At 41.4% G+C, this 23,761-nt stretch overlaps 1 protein-coding gene across 6 annotated transcripts in view; it reads left to right on the top strand.

Annotated features, from left to right (window-relative positions):
- The window catches only part of MICAL3 (microtubule associated monooxygenase, calponin and LIM domain containing 3), a 169,122-nt gene that overhangs the window by 109,522 nt on the left and 35,839 nt on the right, over window positions 1-23,761 (top strand). For 4 of the 6 annotated variants that reach the window (XM_027905499.1, XM_027905472.1, XM_027905518.1 and 1 more), the window contains 5 exons: window positions 9,137-9,332; window positions 13,605-13,843; window positions 14,953-15,042; window positions 18,110-18,247; window positions 20,410-20,472. In XM_027905499.1, coding sequence (XP_027761300.1) covers window positions 9,137-9,332; window positions 13,605-13,843; window positions 14,953-15,042; window positions 18,110-18,247; window positions 20,410-20,472 — 726 coding nt within the window. The remainder of the gene's footprint in view (window positions 1-9,136; window positions 9,333-13,604; window positions 13,844-14,952; window positions 15,043-18,109; window positions 18,248-20,409; window positions 20,473-23,761) is intronic. The other 2 variants (XM_027905490.1, XM_027905509.1) reach the window with 1 other exon arrangement.

Genomic DNA, 23,761 nt, shown 5'->3' on the forward strand with positions numbered 1-23,761 from the left:
TAAAAGGGATTATTGTTTGGATTATAACTGGACCAGCAGTCTTAAACATTAATTTCTAAGCTACTTAACAAAAATAGAGTACTTCTCTCAAAAAAAAGGGGAAACCTCATGAACCAAGGTCATGGTGATTTTTAGAATATGTATGTGGTTCTTTGAGGTAACATATATTGGATAGCTTCCAGGACAAAATTTATGCCTGCAAAGTAATGTTATCTTTAACCAGATTATCCTTCAGTGCTCTTCAGCCTTCCCACACTCAGCTGCTTTCAGGGAATGGAAATGAGGCCAGGCAGCATATGATAGAGCTGATCAAAATACCAGAGAGAGCTCCAGCATCTTAGTTGATACCAGCAAAAGGGAAAATGATCAGTAATAGGTAACTAATTTACAAATACTCCTGAGTGATAAACACACCAGTAATTAACAGACTTAAAATCCCTGCATAATTTATATTGCATCTCTAGTACTGGAAACATATCTGGGGCAGCAGTAAAAGTGAAATATGTACAAATGTTAAGATTTTCTGCCAAAAGAGATGTAATAAGGAGTATTGAGCTTAGCAGTGTTCTCTGGGGCTTGGATTATGTGACCTAATACCTCCTTTCCCCTGATCCCTTTCTCCACCCACCAGTGACAACACTGGACACTTTCCAGGAGTCAGAAATAACTACACTCCTGGATTATTCTATACCTCTGCTCTAATGAACAACTTTTCTGTATTGTTAAACGATATACTGAACTCCTAACTTTCATTATATAGTGCTGCTACTTCACACACCTGCATATGGAAAACACAGTTTCTCAAACATAACTTTATAGTATATAGTATACAGTATAAAGTTGGAGATGAGTTTTTGTATTTGTTTTCAAGACATAAGTATAAATTACAGATGACCTTGATATTAAACTGGTTAATTATATTCACTTCTGGTTGCTTCCAATAAAACCAGAGAAAGGTCAGATCAATGCAATTGCCAGCTGTTTCCAGGCTCTGTCCTACTGATGCAGTAAGCAACTGTTTTGTCAGTGCCTGTTCTGTGAATTCTAGAAATCGGTTTTGACCAAAATAATGAGGGGAGAGGGGGAAAACATTGCAACACCAATGAGACAAATATATGAGTTTTTAATTTTATTCAGTAGTCCAGTTCACTTTCATAATTATGAAGAGAGCAGGCTTCCACATTTACTGACAGTATCTGAGAATGAAGAACTTAATTCTAGCTGGAGGTGGTGGAATGTATGGAGGAGGACTTAACGTCTTAATATGTTTGTTTCTGGGGTATCTGTTTCAGAATCTCCTGATTATTTTAGCTGTCATTTCTTCCTATACACACTATAATGGTTGTAGGGGAGGACCTTGGGGGCCTCTCTGCTCCTCATTGCTTAGGGGACTAGTAGATATCAACAGGAATCTCACTGATTTTTGTTTCATGTGCTGTTGAATTAAGTAATGCAGTAAAACTTCTTGGTCAGCACTGGAAATAGTACTGGTAAATCTCTGCTGGGTACTTCTGCATCAGGGGATATTTTGATTAAGCACCTTTCTGTCTGTACAGCTCAATCACTTCTCTGTTTGCTGGGAAGAATTGCTGGATTGCATGTTTGAGAACTGAGCCTGACATAGCAGGAGAGGTCTCGAGCCACATCGGTTGCTCAGTGGCAAAACTCTTTCTCTTCTGGCAGGCTCGAGAGCTGCTGTTCTGCTCTGTGTCTGCTCCTCAGTTCCATAGATTTGAAGTGTCAGTTTAAGGACAGTTGTACTGATCAAGTCCACCCTGCATAAGCCAGTTTGCAGTTGTACAACTCCCATATCAAACTCCCAAGAGCTTTTACTCAGTAGAGTAAATCTTCTCGAAAGCTTAGTTATTATTCACTGCTGTGATCGGTATGTGTACATTACAGCAGAATTCCAGCAGGGCCGTTGTCAGGTGTGAGTTCAGTTTGAGTCCTGTGCATGGACACCGGAGATCTTGCTTACGAATAGACTTTGTTTTCCTTACCATACTGTCCTCTTTGAATTCAGGCCTTTGATATTTAGCAGAACATGCTATGGATCAAACTGGAAATGCAGCCATCAGAAAAAAGTCAAGGTTTGATGGCTTCTTATTACAGCTGAGTAATTCGGGCTTCCTGAGGGCTTGGGAATACCCTAGAGAGAAAGCTGAGGCATTATTTCAAAATAACATTGACATTTGATATCTACTTGTCATGGTTTAACCCCACCTGGCAACTAAGTATCATGCAGCTGCTCTCTCCCTCACCCCCCACCAGCCCTGGTGCCCAGGAGAATCTGAAAGTAAAGCTTGTGGGTTGAGATAAGAGCAGTGTAATAATTGAAACAAAGTAAAATATTATAGTAATAACAACAACAATAACGGTAATTTTAATGAAAATGAAGGAGGGAGGAATAAAATAAGAACAACTGATACACAATGCAATTTTCTCACCGCCACCCACTGATTCCCAGCTGGTCCCTGAGCAGCTATTGGTCCCCCCCAGCCAACTCCCCCCACTCTATGCGTGCTGGCTGTGGTGTTCCACGGTATGGAATATCCCTTTGGCCAGTTTGGGTCAGCTGGCCTGGCCACACTCCCTCACAGCCTCCTGTGCACCTGCTCGCTGGCAGAGCTCAGGAAACTGCGGCGTCCTTGACTCAGGATAAGCACTGCTTAGCAACAGCCAAAACATCAGTGTGCTGTCCAGGTTGTTATCACACTGAACCCAAAACGCAGCACTGCACCAGCTAGTAGGCAGAAAATTAACTCTACCCCAGCCAAAACCAAGATGCTATTCAGTATTTACATTCAGATAAATGGATTCTTGTTTCTATTTGGAGAGGTATTTATAACGCCCCTTTTGTCTTTGAGATTGTGCTTATCAAAATTCAGGGGATCCTACCAGGATATGTGCAGTTCTGCAGTTTGTGATATGAGGCTGTGTGAACAAGCAGTGACAAGAATTCAGCAGATCTGCTGGGTTCTTTCCAGTGGTTTCCTGGAGACATTTCTTAAATGAGAGGATAAATTTTAAAGAGTGGACGAATCTAGATTTAAAACTTTGAATTTCTTATTAACCCTTAAAAAATCCATTCCGTTTAACACATTTCTATAGGTCAGTTTAGAGTTGCCACATACATATTTTATGTATCTGTTACTGTGCAGTACAAAAATTGTTAACAGTGGCTAGATGGCAGTTTTTGAGAGGATTAAGGAAAGGATTTCATAAGGAATCAGTTGCACTAATATAAATGGAATGTCTTAATTGACTTTCTGTTTCAATGTGTGCAGCATCTAGCAACGGACCTTGGTAACATGATTTCCTTCCATTTTGTACACACAATGCTGGGCATTTTCTAACACCAAAGTGTTTTTTCTTGACTTTATCTAAAGTTGAGAGTGAAGGCATTGGCACTGTGCATTCTGGATCCTGTTTCTGGCAATGCCACTAGTCTGTTAGGAGATTGCCTTGCTGGTATTTAATCTCTGTGTCTGAACTTGAGCAATGCCCCTGCAGTACTTACCTACTTCCAAAATAGGTTTGTTTTAGTGTGCTAGCACTTGTAAAGCATTTTGAGGCCCTTGGATGAGAAGTGGAGTTGGAATACAAACAGGGAGTTAATGGAACTGAAGTGGGTGAGGGTGAAACTTCTAGGAAAAAAACATGGAACTCAATTTGACATTAACACAGATGAAAAATGAGACGCCTAAAAATGCTGTTGGATCTCATCTGCTGCCTTCTTTGTACCTCAGCAATAATGTTTGCTGAACTACAAGCACACTTCAGAAACCTCATCCCAAAAGATATTTCTTAGAAATTAATGACAATGGAATATGAGGACTTTCAGCATTTCTGACTCAGAGCTCACTGCATCACCTTTAAACTCCAATGGAAAAGCTCCCATCTTCCTCTTCTGTACTTTGTCATGCACAATATGCTGCTGTTTATGTAGGAAGTGTTTTACCTGACTTAGTTATGTTCTCAAATAATTGTGTGGAGGTAGAAGTAATTGAAGAGTTTGGAAAAGGCAAGTGAAAACAAACAGGTACAGTGTTTCCCATGACCACAAAACCACAAGATATGAGAAATCCAGAATGAAGTTTTTCCCGAGAACGTATTATTTCCTTCCGCCTTTTGCATGTGTTTTGAAGTAGACTCCTTTATTTGAATTTCCATAATTCCCCAAGGCCACAGCTAAGTCTGTGCAAAATACTGAACCCACACTTACAAGAGGTGACATGTAACTTGGATATTAGGATTGCAAGCCAAGAAAAGCAAGTCTAGAAGTACTGCGTGATGATGAATATAACTTCAGTAAAATAGGCAGGTATTTTCCCTTTGGGAAGAATTCATTGTTCTCAGATTCCCAGTTCTCTCCTGCATCTTCAGCAACTGTTGTGTCAGGGAGTAACTTTGGCAAGATTTCATCAAGCTCATGGAAATAATGTGTCAATTTTACAGAACAAGGTGCTTCTGAGGGGGAATCGAGATGGGATCCTCTCTCAAGAGGAGCTTCTCAAACCTTCCAGGAATTGCCAGAGTTGCTGGAAAGGACACACTCTTAGGCAAGGAGTGGTTCTGTGCAGGAATGTTATCTCTGATCATACACTTATCTTTACACGAGGCAAGCTGTGTCAAGGCTGAGTTAACTAAAGGGTTCTGGCAACTTTCATGCACCAGCTAAGCAGCCTGTCCTGTTGTGAAAAACAGTTCCCTTGAGATGATCTGTGTAATGTTCATGGCCCACTGGATCTTCCAAAGTAAAGAATCAGGTCCTAAAATGTGTCCTATTTTGGATGTTGCTCATGGGTTTTTAGCTGATCAGTTAATTGTATGAGAAGCTGCACTTGGCTTTCAGGTAGCTCCCCTCCCTGAATAGTAACACAGCAAATTCAGCCTCATAGCTCCTTTTCTCTCAGCTGTGACTGCTTGCTGACTTTTGTCTCTGTGGACCCCGAGGCACTGACCAGGTAGAACATCAGCCAGTGCCTGTGGAGCTTGAGCACTGCCTTGTGCCAGTGAGCTAGAGAACAGTCTGGGGAGCACAGCATGATGATTTGAGAGGCACTTTTCCCCTCCAGAGGAACTTTAAGGATAAGCTTTAGAGTCTACAAGAACTGTGATGGAATAGACTTTGCCCATCCATTTAGCACCGTGTATGTATGTATGATAAGTGAGGGTAGGAGAGCTTCAGATTCCGTATTTCCCATTTGTAGCATGAAATGCTTTTCCTTCTGTTATTTGGTGGCTTTGTCGTGCACAAAGCTGGTTATCAGTAGAATTTCTCTTGTTTCATATTTGCTAAGAAGTTAGACAGTGGCTTTACAGCTATCCAGATGGCATCTTTTAGAAGCAGAACCAACAGGTCAAGTGGACTAATGTCATCCGTGTAGTGCAATTCCTAGAAATCCCTTGCTGAAGCTGATAATCAGTTGAGTTTCTGTATCATGTTGTCTGATGTGGAGCTGTTTCCTTTGCAAAGGGGAGTGGAGGGATGTGGCCAATCCTGAGTCTCAAGTGTGTGGATATATAAATTAATTAGAGAAGATGCTGGGAATGTCCTTCCTACTTCTTTGAGATTTTGAGGCATGGAGTGCTTGTCAAGCTCATGGGATGTCTTGGCTTGGCCACATCCTTTTGCATTAAAATTTAGGTAGCTTTTCCATCTTTGCAGTTTCTTAACACAGTTGCACTGAGTCACTCCCACTTAAAGTTTATACTGTGATAGGATTTATTTGACTTCCTATGCGCCTGTTATACTGGGTCTTCGTGATGAGATGGCCACTGATGATTTGTGTTTTGAAAAACATGCCTGAAAGACCATGTATGTCCATGAAATGCATATAAATGGATGTCAGCTTGATTTTCAGTCCTTCTCTACCTCAGAGTGGTTGCTGCTAGTCTTTCTCCCCACCCTAGATATTGGAGCATTAAAACAACCTTTCAAAAAAAATACTCTATTCCATTTCATTTAATTATATGGGGATGGTTTTCTTAGAAAATAAAAGAAGTGAAATAATGCTAGGTGCATTAGAAGTTCTTGTTCTTTTTTTTTTCATCAATTTTTTTCTGCTTGGGGACTTGGCAACTGTGTCAGGGTTTGTATCAGAAGAGAACAAGTCAAAAACAGCTTGTGAAAAGAAACTTCTGTTGAAGTAGATGAGCCAAGCTGATAGCTCTGACTGTATGAAGAGTTCCAGGTAGTAGGAAAACTTTTTTTATTATTATTTTAGTATATTCCTTTTTTACTTTCCCTCACGTTGGTGTTCTTGTGTTAACCAGAGTCCTTTGGTCTTTTACTGTCAGCCAGAAGTGGCAGAGCAATATTCCAGGTCAGTTCCCCTGTTACTGTGAACTCAGGGTTGGGGAATGTAACACAGATTGCAAAAATAGATTTGGCCAAGGTGGTATCATGATCAAGAGAGAGAATTAAATGAAAGATGAATCCCAGTCGAAAAGCCAGTCCAGTTCCACTAAACTTTGCAAACACTAACACAACATAAGGCTTAGCAGCAGGAAACGGTAGAGACCACAGTATCCCTGGAAATGCAAGGCAGTGTTCCCACCTGCCACCTGAGCAAGCTTCTCTGGTTTATACTGTAAGGAAGCCATGTAGTTCCAGCTGAAGGCACAGCAGCCACTTGCCCACATCACAGAAGGGTTAAATCGTACTAAGGAAAAGAGCAAAACACTCCTGGCAGTTGTGTTTGTATGAGAAATCTTTCAGGAGAGGGATTGGAAATAGATGCCACTAATTATGGCAAGGCCTGTGTGATTTTGTGTGAAACACTAAGACAGTACTGAGAGAGTAATTGCTCTGAAAAAAGGACTGTTAGGAATAAAGTGAGAAACTACAATGGATGAAGAAAGGAAACAAAAACTGTTTTGGAGGTTAAAATGTGTGAGGATAAAGTAAATGCTGCCAAAACTCACGCTGGGTTAGATTTTGCAAAGGAAAGGAAAGCAAAGAGCTCTATTCCTTAAGCATGTAAATAAAAGCCAGGCAAGGGAAAACAGAAGTGGGTCCACAGTGAAGATGGAGCTGACATAAGATGCAGTTTTATGGATAGTCAATTAGATGGCCTTCCATTTCAGTTGGTATTGGACATGGGAACAAAAGAGTCGGTGTGTAGCAAGATTGGGAAATACTAATCTAATGATGCAGAAAGAAAAATTTAAATGTTACTATATTGTAATGATAAAAAATGAAATTTGATCAAATAGTCTTTGTCTCAGAAGTGTGAAAGAAGCATACAATGAAATTGTGAGCTTTGTGGTAACAGTTTGTGATTAAATCAAAGTATCATGATGAACTTTGACTGCTTAATTTGGGACAATCCTATGCAACCACGGGGTGACAGAAGCATGACCCGCAAATAAAAAATTATAAAGAAAATAAAAAATCAAACAAAAAAGGTTAAAAGGTGATTTGATCAAGTGTATATAATTTAATTTAAACAGTAGATAAAACACCTTCTTTGGAGTGATAACTAAAAACTGCTAGTTCTGCAAGTGAAGCCCTTTGTTTTCATGCAGGTAAGTGGTAGAAAATGTGGTTGGGTTCAACAAAGGCTGTGCTGGTCTGGCTTGGCAGCTTTTATCAACAACATAACTGATTACCTCCAGGAGGGAGATGTAAGTCTGGGCTTCAGTAAAGCACCTGAATGCTGACACATGCAAATAATTATTTAAACTGGATAAAATGTGGGAGCAGTGCACAAAGTGTCAAGTGTCTAAGAAGTTGGCTTAAATGAGAGATTAGAGTTTTATTGAAAAAGAAAGTAATGGGGTTGGATGTCACCTGCAGACTGTGGAGTTTCACAAAAAGTGACCTGGGGACTGATCTTTCTGATAGTTGTCACTAAGGTTTCTGTCCAAAAAAGAAAAAGGAAAAAATCTGCTGAAATTTCAAACCCTCACCAGTGCAGAGGAGGCTGGGCACGTCATTCACTAAGAGCTGCAAAATGTTGCCATCTGTAACGCTGAACAGAAATGTAATAGCAGAAAGTACCAGGTCACGCACCAAGAAAATGGTGAGAATTCTGGCTACCCACAAAGTTCTTATCAGCTGAAAGCAAAGAAGGAGAAAGATCTGAACATCGGTCAGTAAGTAAAAGCCACCAGTATTATGTGGCGTATAAATAGGCAAGTGTGTTCTCAGCGTGTACCAGATGAGAGATTTCTGGCAGGGTTGTGCGTTACGCCGATAAGGCCTCATCTGGAAAGCTGTGCTCAGTTCTAATCACACAGGTTCTGGAAAGATTAATCCAAACTGGGACAGGTGCAGAGACCTAGGGGATGATCAGCACGCTGAAGAGCTTATCTCGTGAGAGGGTGGCTTGGCTTGTTTAGCAAAGCAAAACAAAAGCATGGAAATGTTGGGCTCTGTAAATAGTAAGCTGGGTAAGAGTAAACAGTGGCAAGTTATTCCAGCTAAAATATTAGTATATACTTCGTTGAGTGTCACAGTGAGTGAAGCTCCTGTATTATTTTCTCCAACTGCCTGGGTCACATATCCTTGCAATTTTCTGGGATTTATGGGATTTTTCGCTTGCAAACATCTTGCCAAGATTTTTCCCTGCGATTCATTTCATCACAAATTCTGATTAAAAACCAAATTATTTTCAAGTCTATAGAAAGCCTTAAAACTTACTCCAACTGGGCCTTTTTAATTCCTTCCCTCATCTTTAAATATTAACAATATTGTCTTGCTCCCTAACTCTGTAGACTTGCCTTGACTGGTAACAATTTTAACACTCAGCAGGATTGCCCCACAGCTTTCCTACCGTGTCTCAGAAAATTTTTCCAGTCTGTGCCCAGGCCTTCCCCAGTACTTGTTACACAGACTCCATTGCATCTCTAGTTTTTGCAGCTAAAATGGCCCTGTTTCCTCTCTCAACTAGGACATTTAACATTTTTTTTAGCATCTATTAGCCTAAACCACTTAAGATTCCCTTTAGCAGTCTGGCTTCCCAGCAGGTTGTGCCAGTAGTGGCGAACAGGATAATGACATAAGGTATTCTCTCGCTTTATTTACCTCCCTCTGCCTCGTGCCCCTTTTCTCCCAATTGCTCGGTTTTCTTAAGGAATTACAGTTCTGACTGTTGCATTTATTGTTTATTCCCTGGCTTATCCTTAGGTTCTAATGTGAATGGGCTGGAGGAGCCCAGCCTTGCCAAGCGGCTGCGGGGCACTCCGGAGCGGATTGAGCTGGAGAATTACCGGCTGTCGCTGCAGCGGGAAGAAGAACTGGAAGAGGTTCCTGAAGAGACGCTGGCAGAGCATAACCTGAGCAGCGTGTTGGACAAGGGAACAGAAGAGGATGTGCCCAGCAGGTTAGCACACATTGCCTGTGACCTTTTTTTATACCTATCCCAACTGGCTTTTGCCTGCTTTTTCCTTAGCTTTCCCTAACATATTATTTACCAGGTTGCCCTTTCCAAAGTTATTAAAGAAGTTCTGAGTATGTACACAGATATTTTATCTTGTATTTTCTGTTCTAAATAGCTTATGACCATTCTTAGAAGACACGTGTAGGACTGTAATGCCATGAAATTAAATCCTAAGTTGGAACGGATTTTTAATTTTTCTTATTTTAATTGTCATATAAATGAATCTTTTGAGCAAACAGAACACAAATTCAAGTAGGAGGGGATTTCAAAGTTAATTTCTCTTCTGAATGTTTTACATTACAATTCAAAACTACTTCTGATTTCAAGATTCAAGCTTGACACACATGTAATACTGACCTAATGCTGGTGCAATGCCTGAGAGACAATAATTGGAAGCAATAGTTAGGGCTGTTGAAAAATATATTGTACCTTCATGAATTTTTCCTTGTCTGCAAAATGCTTTTAAGCACACCAGGATCCACGTACATGCAGGTAGAGCTACAGGAAACAGTTGCTGCAAGAATCATTGAGAGAAAATCCTCGAAGAGATGCTTGTGAGCTTTATAGTGAATCACACACTTTTGCAGTCTTGATCTCTTGACAGGATTTCAAATCATCTACTTGTCTTTGTAGCAGTAGCAACCCTTACCTTTTCAGCTCTGAGTCTGTCCAGTAGTCTTGAAATAAACTCAAAAAATGCTGTTATTGGTTTCCTAAGACTTAGATTCTATGAACATATTCTGTGTATGCATTACCTACAGATATAGAGCTGTATGAAAAATTGAATAATCTTGGACAATTTGTGGGAGATACAAAGTGTTATTTTCTTCCTCGGTTTTCCTTTAGTTCCCTGCTCAGGTCTAGGAATTATATCAGCTGTGACAATATAAGCATTAATGATACTAGGGAGTTTTAGTCCTTTATGTTTCTAGCTCCAAAACAAAATTTATATTATGGAGCTATTCACTGTTGTTATTCTTTGTCTTGATGTCAGTAAATCAGGACACAATAGGCCTGCTAAATAAATGGCAGAAGACTTACAAAGGAGAAGAGTTAGTTTTTTAAAAAAAAAAAGAAGTTTTTGGCGTTTTGGCATGAAGTTGCTGGTCATCTCCAAGTGATGTTTTGTGGGATTAGAGAGATTGAGGGCAGTATACTATTAGGGTAGCAAGTTTGATTTTATCTTTTAGGGTGTTACATTTAGTTCTCTTTGTTCTACATTCATCACCATAACCTGTATTAAAATGAGTATTTCAGTCTGTAATAGACTGCATTGTATAATTTTGGATGTGGAAAAATATGTTTAGTGGGCAACTCACACTGTCATAGGGGAAAAAAGACAAAATACATCAAATTCCCTGTCAGTATGACCTGGAAAAATTTATGTTCCAAATCCAAATACGGCAAGCAGTTTACTGAGAGCATTGACAAGGCTGTGTGGGCCAAACATGAGAGAAGGAATTTTCTAGGTGATGCAGCAATTGGGTATCCTCTGTCCAGCCATACCCACTCCATGGTATGTCACAGAAAGAAGGCAAAGAAAGGGAGGAAAGCCTGACTACTTTTCCAGCAACAAAAAGAAAGAAGTTTTGACTCCTGCAACAAGCCAACCAAAGCCCTGATTTGATCATCTTCACTGTCGTGGTGCAGCGCCACAGGGTTAGGAGCAGGAGGAGGGGATGGGGAACTCTTTGTGCTCTCCATGTCTTATGGAGCAGTGGGTTGGGCTTCAGGGTTCACTGAGGTGTTAGATCTAAGTCAGGCAGAGACCTCACATTTTGGTTGCACAGCTTCCCGTCACACGGACTCCCTTGGGAGCATTCGCACTGCAGAGAGAGTTTACAGGGAGCAGTATTCAGGGTATATTTATTCAAAAGAGAGTTGATCTTGTTTAAGCTTCCACAAGAAAAAAAATCAGTTAAGCAACTATACCCTGACTACACAGGTATGAGATGTGGGAAACCCTTTATATGCCTTATTGATTGCCTTTAACTTGCAGTAACTCCCAGCATGTCATCTGCAGTTTTGGTATCATACTCTGTGGCCGTTCAAAGCAGCGTCAAAGCTTGTGCTGTGTGGGTCTGCATGGCAAGAGGTTCATTTCCACAATTTGGGTTTTCAGTTAGTCCCTTCAGCACTAAGTCTGTGTACATACACCTTTCTGATGAGATATTCAGCTGCTTCTACAGATTCCATAAAGCAGCCTACCTTGGTCTTTGAGTTCTGCTTTATAGGGGAAAAAAAAGTTCAGCTGTTGAATAATTCCTACGGCACAGGGTTGCCATGCTGAAAGGAATGCCCACTATACCAGGCCATCTCACTGCTGTCTTTCAGCTTCTCATTTCTCAGTATTCAAAGGTCAAACAAAAACCACGTTATAAACAAAAGCCAAAGAAGGTGAAGTGAGCTATGTGATAAAGAATGCATGTCGTCAATATTCCATGCGATAAGCTGCTGGTTGAAGGGCAGCAGCTCGTCCCGTTCAGCAGTCATGGCAACAATTTGAGCAGCAGTAAACCTTATTGACAGCACATGAAAACTCCAGCATGTGGCACCTGTCAGGTTTATTTCCAAACCAAAGGCTGGGAAGGTTAATCAGGCAGGAGGGGAGCAACACTTTTTACCTCTGTGGCAATATCTGCATAAAGCCTTCGGAATATGCTTTGCCCTCCTGGAATAGGCAGTGAGTCCATGGTTTGCACCAGTGTTTGTGTTTCATGTGTGAAAATCAGGCAGCATGTTAAAAATAAGTGTTCAGTTCGTGCCTTAAATATTGGGTTGTAACTTGAGCAAAATAACGTTATATGGGTGCAGAACACTGAAGAGAATTTAAGAACCTCTGGACAGAAGTGTCTGACAATCAGAGCATGAACAAAGTATTTTTCTTGTTAAGTTTGCTGTCAAAAATAGGCTGTCAGACAAGTAGATGAATAAAATTATGTAAATATGATATCACAACTGCACAAGTTATATTTTATAGACCTACATGGAGTGTGAGCTTCATTATTTTCAACTTGCTTCATTATTTTCCCTTTCATGGTCTCTATGGGAATGGGTTCTGCCAAAGGCTGTTAACCAGTGATAATGGGCATAAGGAAGCAGAAATACCATTCTCAGTTTATTCACCCAAACTTTAACTATTCACAAACAGATTTCTCCTTCGGTCAGATGAACTGTGCCTTTTAAGATTTATAGGGGAAGCATCCAACTTTTGCTCTAAAAAATGCAGTTCTGTTATGACAATGATCTCTTAAGGAAGAGCAAAGGTAGAGCACCTTTTCACCTTGCTGAGCGTGCTGTACTTCTCAGTCATCTTCCAGTGACAAGTGCAACCACCTTTCTTCCCAGTTCCTCTAGATAGTCCAGCATGTAACAGTGAGCCAGATTAAATGTCTTTCTGGAAGTGGTTACATTTCTTGCCCCTGCAGCTTATGCTGAGGAACTGTTAGAATTGAACAGAAATGGCTTCTAAAAGGCAGTAATGTTTTACTGCTTTGTATAGTTTAGACTTTGCTGTGAGAATAATAAGCTCATTATTGTAATTATCTTTGCACTGCTTCCTACAGTTTCTTACCACTATGTACACTGCGTACTTAATTGGATACATATTTCTGTCTGTGATGTAGAAGAGTGAGTAATTTTGTTTTTGTTTTTGTTTTTTTTCTCTATCTCTCCTTGGTTCACAGTTCCTTTGTCCTGATAGTTGTGCTGTGTGTCCTTTCTACTCCCAAAGCCTTCTCTGGTTCACAACATCAAGTGCCAAAATCATCTTAGTTATCATAGCTGGCAGTAGCTGCCGTATCAAAGGATGTGACCTTCTACATTCTAATACTGCTAAGAATTCTTGCACTGGTTTATCCACAGCAATGTGATATGAAGGAAGTAGTTTCTTTTTGCTGTATTCAGTTGTCATGAACTGTAACAATAAATGCTGCACAACTATTTGAACTTGGCTTCACAGGCGCTTTTCTGCTGCTTCAAGTTCTTTGAAAGAAGCAGAACAAGGACCATAGTGCAGCCCACACACGATCCTGTCACTGAAATTCCTGTGAAATGTTGAAAGCATAAAATCAGTGTTACGTTTTGGGCTGATGTGTATTGAAACAACTTGTCAGTGATCTGAGACTGATCAAGGAAACGTTAACTGCATAATCTTTAGTATTATTATTTATTATTAACAATATAATCCTTATCTTTTTTCCTAAAACCTTACAGTAGTTCAGAGTCTGAGATGGAGGAGGAAGATGAGGAGGAAGAGGATGAACTACTGCTGCCTCAGCAACCCCCTTCAGACTTGGGTGGTGTGCCGTGGAAAGAGGCCGTGCGTATCCATGCCCTCCTGAAGGGAAAGAGTGAAGAAGAGATCGAGGCTGAGGCAAATCATGAGATTGAGGACAAAGATGATTATGATGAGGAGGAATACGAAGAGGAAGAAGATGAGGAGTCGAGCGAAGGTTAGATTGGTTTGTCCTTTCTTTCTGCTAGACAGCAGGGAAAACTGGGTTGAGTATTGGCCATGCAGAATGAGAAAGATTTGCCTGGAAAACTTCTCTTCTTCTTTCGCGTCTTTATTGCTCTGATTCTTTTAAGGGAGTTATTGTCAAGGAAAGGTTTAGGTGGGTCACTGTGGATAGGGAAGGACTTTGCCCACAGGGCAGTTAGAGCACTAGTACCAGCACAATATGCTTCCCATACACCATGCCAACATGTGCAATCCACAGCTTTGTGCTGCTGTATTGGTTTATTGTTGGGTTTTATTATTATTTGGAATTGAATTTGAATGTGCCCTTTGTTCTTTGGCAACAAGAACTGGAAGCATTGTGGTTGCAGTGCCTCCCTAAGGGGTAGTGCCCTGTCACTGTAGTCAGGGCATTCCAAAAGAAGTTGCTTGTAGCTCTCCTTTGTTAAAAGATGGCCTTGAGAAATCAGGGAGTTCAGGTGCTTCCTATTTTAGGTCTGAGAGATTTCTGTGGAAAATCTTAGGGAAAGACTCGTTCCCCTGCGTTTGTCTCAGTCATCAAAATGCAAAGTTTGTGCCAAGAATAGACATGTTTCCAGTGTTTCACCACCATGCCAAATTTCTCGCTGATCTTGTCTTTGTCTTTATACTCACATTTCCATTTTGTGGAGACTAGTAGGCTCCAAAGAGCTTTCTCGTAAAGGTCTTTGGCTGCCTACTGCAAGCGGAGGTCCAGTTTTTTGAGCCTTAGTGGCAGCGTTGTTGATGAGCTCAGCAGGCTGCCTGGCTACCTTTTCAACATAGGAACTGTATGTCCATGACTGAAGTCTGTGAAAACCAAGACTTCCTCTTAAGTCTGGTAACATGCATGTTGTGTGTTCAGTCTGCTGAGCTGTGATGTTCTTGGACGGATGTTGTTCCATTCAAGCAGTTTTCCTGTCAGACACTTTGAATGCAGCGGGACTGCGGGGAGTTGCTGGATTTCCAGACAGTCTCTCTTTCTGATTCTGTCCTCTCTCTTTCTCTCTTTCCTTCTCTCCATGGCTTGTGTGTGTACACGCGTGTCTGGTGTTATATGTGGATGTGTGGTTCCCTCTGCTGTAGAGGGGGAGTATAACCCTTGGGAGAGAGAGCTGCAGCAAGGCCTCTGGCTTCAACATCTCTCAGACGAAGAGGACTCGGGTACATGTAAAGGTACCCGTACACACCATCTCCACTCCCGTTTCCCCAAAGGAGGGGGGAATATTTTAAAGAGCAGGTCCCACCTGAGAAGTTTCTGTGTTTTATTCAATTACCAGCTCCCTCAAAACTGATTCGGGAGCTGTTGTTATCTTCGTCTCCTCGTCCAAGTGCCATAAATCAGGTCTGTCTTTGCCACTGGTTTTAGCAAAATGATAGAGCTGCCAAGTACCTCAGGATATCTAGAAAGCTTGGACAATCTGCTACTGTAATTTGCGTGAACAGTGACCTCCACATATTTAGGAGTTTCAAATTTGTTCCATACACACAGACTACTTGCACCTGTGCAGTGTGTCAAGCACATGGGATGCATCAGAGGTGCTGCCTTTAGACTGCCTGTGTCAGCAAACTTGCTTTTTTTGTTGTCCTTTATGTTGAGTGTGTGTCTGTGGGGAGAGTCTGGGAGGGAACTAATCAAGCTGCAGTGATCCCTCAAGATTTTTTGAATGCTTGGTCATAAATTTAATCTGGCATTTAAATCTAACTGGTTTTGTTCTCTTGCAGTTTATTTTTAATGTGTTTTGGGGGTTTTTTTGTTGGTTTTTTTGTAGCACTTGGTCCTGATAGCTTGTTAATATCTTATTCCTTCAATGTGGTTCATTAGAGCCAGAATACATAAGAGGAAAATCCAAGTGCCTTCCTGCATGTAAGAGGACACATATGCAGTTGTCAAACTGCATATTTTGCAGCTTATGGTTTTAATAACTATAGCTTGGCTTCTGACTTTTTTTTTGGTAAGAAAAAAAAGAAGGAAGAAGTGTTGAAATTTTTTCCCCATTTAACTTTTCTGTTGGTAAGAATGAGAAGTATTAGTAAGACGGCTGAACGGCATATCTCAAGAAGCTCTCCCCCCCCCCCCCCCGTTGCAGTTGTTAGTTTGCTTTCAACCTGGCTCTTCAGGAATTGATCTGCAGGTGGCTCCTCATTCCATTAAAGTGAAAACATTGAGATTGCCCACAGCTTAAAAAGTGCTGGTAGGTGCTACAGTGGAAGTGGAGGGAAATGTTACTGTTCCAAATCTAAATGCAATTACTGTTCAGCTTCCTGCAAAGCTCAGCAGGCAGTCCTGAGGGAAGGCTATGCCAGGTGTTTGAAATTCTCAGGCACTTAGACCTTAAGGAAGTGTTAGGTTTGCCTCTTAGCCAAGCAGCAGTCTTTCAAGGCTGGCTGTGCTGCTCCTGATTTGCTGGGAAAGGTGAAAGGGACCAATGTTCTAACCAGGACAGGCTCGGGCCTCTGTCCACAGGCTTGTGGAGAAATTAGAGGTGTGTTTGTTACAGTAGTCTAAATCCCAGAGAAATCCATTTTAAAACACGCAGATCACGTGGGACCTGCTCTTTCCAAGCCTTGCTGAGGGACTATATACTTCTCAGCCATTGCTGGCAAACCTAAACCTTTTAACACAGAATTTTTTGCGGCGATGCAAGTGCTAACTCTACTCATCCTGGGGCCTGCATGCGAGTGCTTTGGTATGGAGCGAGAAAAGCCCAGGTTCCTGTCCCTGCAGGATGTCCAGTGGCTCTGGTAGCCCATGTGGTTGTGCTAATTGATACAAAAACTCTCTGATGAGGCGACGGAGACATAAAACTGCTAAATACTTGGCCAAATTGTGAATCCTGCTCTGCATTTGAGTTTGTGCCTCTGAAGCCTTTTCACCTTAATAACCATCTGATGATTTTGTCCTTCCTGCAGTTCCTTCTGCCTGTTTCTCCTGCAGTTTTAATGCCAAATCTCACACATAGTCAATCCTAAAATGCAAGTCCCAAACAGTTTGTCGTGTCTGGGGAAAACATGGCCAGGAGAGAGGAACTACATTAAAATGAGACAGCAGGAGTGCAAGCTCTAAATGCTGCTAACGTGTCCTACACGTTTCCTACAAACACTATTGCAGCATATGAAAATCTAACTGCTTTTGAGGTTCTAAACTGCTAAAGCAGTGTTTTGCCCTACTCAGTGGTAATCCAGCTGTTGCGAAAAATGACGTCCTACTTTGTAAAGTAAGTGGGCGTTTTCCTTTCAGTTTGAGACGATTGCTTTTGAAGACCACTCCTGCACAAGGTGAACAGGTAAACACCTGTCCCCTGTAGAATCAGTTATTTTATAATGGATAAATAAAACCTGAGTTACAGTCCCAGAGCAGATAACAATGGAGACAGGGTCTATGAATTTAATACCTCAGAGTAGATGCTCCCCAAGGTGGGTGTTCTGCAGCAGTTAAACAAGTTGCTTATCAATTGCTTTAGGTGCTCGCTGTTCTCTTTGACATTCCGTAAGTAGCTGAGCTTTGTGTAGGCAGGTATTCCCTTCTGGGGAGATGGGGGCAGCTTTCACAATCAAAATCCTGTTGTTCTTCAGGAAGAAAAAAACTCCCCTTTAAACGAGTCAGTACAAAAGAGCAGGAGTAAACAAAGTAGTGTTTTAAGTGCAAAAGTAGGCGTGTGCCCCTGTGTGAATACGCACATACACGCATGTGAAACTCTGTAATTTAATTCACAAAGAAGAGTGTACCCAGCCCAGAAAGGAGTGCCTAACTCAATAATAGGAAATTAAAAACCTTTTGTCTTGGTGCATCAAACTACAACACAGACTGTCCCCTGCCATTAACAGCAAGACGTGGTTGGCAATAATCATCATGAATAGGCTGAAGGAGCTGGAAATTTCTGCTAAATTGGTGTTTACATACCACATACTGTTGGACACCCAGAGAATGTCTTTCATTTCAGCGAGGCTTCTTGCGATAATCTACAATGATTTTTTTTTTATAGCATCCCTCTGCCTTTGGAATGGCATTATTCAGCTTTGATGGGAAGTATGAGGAGCGCTGTATTGGTGTATGCGTGCACACACAATGCTGAGCTTTTACTGTCTGTCTTGCAAACTGATCTGAGCCAATAATATTTTCTTTTCTTATTTCCTTTCCTATATTGTGTTACCTTTCCTTTCCACTGCTCTCCTATGTTTTCCTCCCTGTCCTTCATACACCCTTCCTACAACCTGGTATACCATGCCCTCCTCCTGCTAGTTGGAAACCTTAGACTGCAGCAGATTGTAAATCCGGTTGATCCTCTGGAGATCCTGGCAGATGTGCACTGGACACACATCCGTGAAAAAGAGGAGGAGGAAAAAATGGTCTCAGCCTCAATGTCCTCCACCTCCAGAGGTAATATCCCCCAAGCCCCACACTGTCAATTCCTGCATCACAGTAGCAGCCGTTTAACTCTGTTGGTTCCGTGCCCTTCGAGAGCAGTGACTTCAGCAGGGGCAGCAGTGATTGAAAGGAACTGCTTTCAAATTACACTGAAATTACACTTGGTTAAACATTTTACTTTTCAGGCCAGTCTCTGTTTAAAATTACTGCTTTCTCATCTCTGTGTTGTGACTTCTTCTAACCCATTTGTCTGCCTGCTTCGACTCCATAGCATTTTTCTTCACCACACACATAATTTGGTAGTGCTGGAAACCTGCCCTCTATAACTGACTTTAGGGATGCTAAATAGAAGTAGTTGTTGTGTCCTTTTTTGGCAGTGAGGGCTCTACACCTCTTTGGGGAAAACTGAAGGGCTGTGTTGTGTAGCTACTCCAGCAAAGACTGAACAGGATCAGCTTCTGTATTGAGCACAGGTCTCTGCTGCTGGTTTTCAAAGGGTGTAACTGCATCTGGTATTAACAGGGAAGGATGGGAGTCAAAGGGCTTGCAAATCTGATCAGTGGGAGTTTTGACTGCCTGTGTTTAAGGTTTGGCAGTATATCTAATTTTTTTAATGTGAGGTGTGACCTTTCCAAATTACCAGTTACTTAAAGGAAAACTTTGAAGGGGGAAAATACCGGTAAGTCCAGATCTCACATGAGCACCTTCCAGCAGTCTCTGCTGGCCTTGTTCTAGACTGTATTACAGTATGTCAGGTAAGTATGTCATAAGTGCTTTACCTATGGATTGAATAAAAGTTCACCGTGCCGTTGATGAGCAGTGCTCTTCTCCCAGCCTGCAACCACTGTGACAGAACTGTAGAGGGAGTAAGTATGCTGTGGGTTGTCTTTTCACAGCAAATGTGAAATTAAGTTAAAAAGCCTGGGCCTTTACCTCATGTTGCCTGATCATCTTCTATTCCAGATAATTATCTTTTCCTCACAGTTTTAGAAGTTTAGTGTGAGGTGTTTTTAATCCTGATCTAGCTTGATACACAGTTCCAGATCAGTTTGGCAACGCTTATAACTGCAGTTTGTAGAATGCACTGGGACTTTCTGGTGTGAAATCTGTGCCCTACAAATAAGAAGTGGATGTTTTGTTCCCACACTGCAACCACAGTGTTCAACTGTCTGTAACATATTCAGTATTGCATCGGTAGTTGCTTAATGTTTAAAAAATACAAAGTGAAAAATATTAACATAGTTTCTCAAGTTTGCAGCAATTCAGGTTACTTGTGCTTCTGCTTCAGGGTGAGTGTCACTCTAGTTTCCAAGTTTTTATTGTCATTTGTATTTTATAATTTCTACTTTTCTGTATTGTACTGCTACAGTTGTCAGCAACAGGTGATCCTTCCAAAATTGATTTTGTGGTCTTTCTAAATTCCTTTGGGAATGGGGGCAGTATTTTAATTTCCTTCCCCTAAAACCCAGTCAAACTGGGACAATCCTGATTGACTGATTAGCTACTTCAATTACTTTGCTATGTAGTACACGTGTGTGCAGGTGTATCAGCAGCTTGGGGTTTTAAAGGGCTGTTGCGAATATGTATTTGTGGAGATGCTGTAAATTTTCAGCCTGAGTGCAACAGGCAGATTGTTCCTGGCTGAGCTCTGTTCTGCGATATGAGGCGTTTGGAGAGCCCAGCGGTAGCAGCAGCAGTGATAAGGTTTGGTGTGAAAGCCTGGGATAACAGGACAGTTCACAGAAGCCCCTCTCATTCTGCTTTGGGAGCTTTTCTTCATCTGCTAGCGTGGGCACCTGGGCAGCACAGGTTCTGGGACCCCTGGTATGACCGCCCCTCTCTTGTTGCTCAGATCCCTCCTTTCCTTGATTCCCTCCGTTGCAGAGTTTCGAGGGGAGCACAGTAGCAGCAACCTGCTGGTCAGATGCAGTGTTTCTCTCACTGTGCCATCCACATTTCCTTTTAACATTACAGATCCTAAAGGGAAGATTAGGCCCCTGACATTTGTGTGTTGCCTCAATTTAATTCTTGAGCCTGGAATTGGTTGTTTAAAATTTCATAGGTTTTACTCCTGTACTCGCTACTGAAAAATTTCCCTTTGTCACTCTTCTGTTTTAGACACTGACTGATGGTCTAATTTTGATTTCTTACGATTTATTGTTTTTTAAATTCAGCGTCCGACCTTCCCTCCGTACGCCATGAGGCGGTACAGGCGTGGCTGGAGACGGTCCCTGGAGGTAGTTTGGTGATGTTCTCTGTATTCCAATGCACAATAACCCTGCCCGTCTCTTCTCCATGCCTTCAGCAGCTGAGCTGGTACTTTAACCCTGGAACTTATGGCCCTGTCGCTACTGCATGAGTGGAGTGGAGGGTGGGAGGAAGAGGAGTGTGCATGCACGCCTTGCTCAGACAGACCCCTCTCGCATGAGCTCCACACCCGGGGTAACCCTTCTGAGGGCAGGTTATCTGGGTTATTGCAGTAATGCAGAAGGAGGAATCCAGCTGAGCACTTCAGTGTGCTTTGTGAACTGAAGATGGGAGCAGTTATTCTTCCCCAAGCCCATAGAATAGAAGAACGTGGGGCTTTCTTGCAGGTGAAATATTAAGTGGCAGAGAGTGCTTAGAACGATGGCTGTTCTCTGTAGCAAACTGTAGTTATCTAGTCAAGAAAATAAGAGAGAATAATAAGATGGAAACTGGGATCTTTAGGAATAGTGACTGTGTTTCCTATGGCCTGGGATCTCATGTTATTCAGGAAAGCCTCGGGAATGTTGAAGAATTGTAAAGCTCACCTGCTTTTTTATATGTGGTCCTCTAAACTCCATTACAGAACCCATGAACATCAAGATTCTGGGGTGACAGTAAGGGGGGTACATTTGTGTAAAGCTGTGAAGGTATTCAGTTCAGTGGAGTAGTTTGAGCTGGCTAGTTGGTGTACAGCTGAGTTGCTTTGGCACATCAGAATAGCTAGCTTGCCTTTAAAACTTTGCTTCTGCTGCTGCTTTGGCAAGCCAGCAGTGTTTACAAGACGTCTGCACACAAAGCAGTCTGCTCACAGCTGCCAGCTAATACAAACCAAGTGCTGATCCCAGTTTCTGGCTGCTGTTTTGTGTAGCTTCTGAGTTACTGTGTGACAGCTTTTGGCCTCTTGCTCCTTACCTTAACTGCATATATGTATATACACAATATATATATAATATAACCAACCACCTGCAAGCTCTCCATGTCCCTCAGAGTGGGATCCACCCTTGCACCAAGTTGCTGCTTATCGATGCATCTGTAATCTTCCATTGAGTTTTGTGTACCAACCTGTTTAAAACCTGGTTTTCTTCTCTCTTCCAAAACAACCTGTGTGTGTCATGTCAATTCATGGTTTCTGGATCTGAAGACCTACATATATGTAGTGGATTCAGATATTCTTAACATGAGTTGTTTTTTGCAAGTTTTGATTAAGATAACTCACATTTGCTGCTACCATAAATCCATGCCATGACATTATCATTTCCAAAATAACATAAGCTACTGCATACCGAAGCAACAATCAGACTGGAACATGTTTTGGTTTTGTTCAGTAGATTTGTAAATGCCCCTGTGGGAAGTCCAGCCATATGATTCAGTTTCCTATGCTCAATGTCAGTATGGGTCTGGATCTTATAATTCTCTGACATAAGGGAATAGGCCAGTACGTTATCACATGTGAGTGGAAATGCCTTTTCACAGTAGCTGACAGAAAATAAAATAGCCCATATCTTTATCTATATTAGTAATACTATAGAACATGGGAAAAAGGAAATTCTCAGGTTGAAGGAAGAAGACAAACCACCCACTGAAGGCTGTGTTTTGAAATAAGCAAAAACCTATATTAGAGAAGGAGGAGAGGCTGCAAGATGTCAGTTTTAGGGAGGGTTAGTTTGTTTTCAAGACTGTCTTAATTAGCATATTAATTAGCTGTCATATAAATGGTTCCAAGAGCCACATCGTCAGGAGCAAACAAAGAGGACCAGGGCCGACACCCTGACTCAGGGGGAACCTGGCACACCATGGTTCTCTCCTGCATGGCTTAACTTTTCTGCCATCCAGGATCAGGGGGCTGTGTCCAGACTGCCTGTGGAAACAGCCTGGGCCCTTCCCTGGGAACTGACTGCTGGGAGTTGTGCCTGGAGCCCTCCCAAGGATGACCGTGTGGCACTGTGTGCTTTCAGGTCTAGACACCTGCACCACTTAGTTTACTGGTGTAGGTGCAACCAAGAAGATTATAAATATATAACTTATCATTCTTACAGAACCATATCCTGTGTGTATAATTAGCAGATGTGCACTGTAACACATGCTGACTGTGTACACATTTCCAAAGGATGTACAACAGAGTTAAATGCTTGCATGTTGTTGAACATGAATTGATAATAACTCACTGCACACTTTCAAAACTGTAGTTGACCAATGCTACTGTGGGGGGGGAAAAACCTGGAATATTTAATATTTAAATTTTTATATTTAAATTATGGTTTATGAAAACGTTTAACAAAAAAAAAAAAAGACAAATCATCCATAGCACTAGATATGGGATAATGTGTCATAAGGTTTAAATGGTTATTTTTAGAAGTATCATTTAATAATGAAATTTAGACCCCAGACTTTGGTCTTATCTCTCTCCCCCTGTAATTAAATTCTGTCACAAGTAGTAATGTCAGATATCAGAATTTTCAGAGTTGCCAGTTCAAGAACCTTTTCTTTATTTTGACCCAGCAAATCAAATTATGATCTGTAAAAGAAAAAAAAAGTTTTTAATATGTAATTTAAAATATTAAAAAATATCTCAATTAATGATCTGTGACAGAAAAAAGTTTATGTATTATTTTAATTACTTTATCTCAGTTTGTGCCCTACGTACTTGTACAGCATATGAATTTTCTTAGACCTTATTACCAAAGACTGCAGTAGCTGCACAGCATTAAACAGTTTCCAAATGCAATAATGGTCAATCCCAGAGCTAGACTCTGTCTCTGACTTACATCCTCAAAACCTGTTTCAATTTCAAGATGAACAGTCATGGTACATGGTGGGATTTCAGTTTTGACTTAATGCACATACGCTATCGAGAGGTGGTGACTGTTCTGGTGTGGTAAAGGGAAAAACCAATCTTCCTGGAAGAACAGTAAACTTTATCCTGGTGTGATGTCCTCTTAGTCCCCTTCTTGTTTAATTTTTCACAAGGCCTGTTGCTCAGAAAAGCCTTGGCTACTTTCACTGTAAATGCCTTGGAGCCTCCCCAAGGGCAGGCGTTCCTTGATTCACTGGAGTCTAGAAGTGTCCTTTCACCACAGATGTCCTTCCAGGTGACACATTTTGGGATTTCTTATTTTGGCAGTAATTAATAAACATCTCGACTATAAACTGTTGGTACAGTTCAATGTAGAACCTTTTCACTGTGTAGTGTTTGTCTTCTTTTCTTTTTTTCTCAATATTTGAATATATTCTAGCTCCATATGAGGATAATGATGTGGAGGATGAGCTGGGCACAGAGCC

Source organism: Empidonax traillii, unplaced genomic scaffold (assembly GCF_003031625.1).
Source record: "Empidonax traillii isolate 1590-97213 ecotype Southwest subspecies unplaced genomic scaffold, ASM303162v1 scaffold25:size3598162, whole genome shotgun sequence".
NCBI classification, from domain to species: domain Eukaryota; kingdom Metazoa; phylum Chordata; class Aves; order Passeriformes; family Tyrannidae; genus Empidonax; species Empidonax traillii.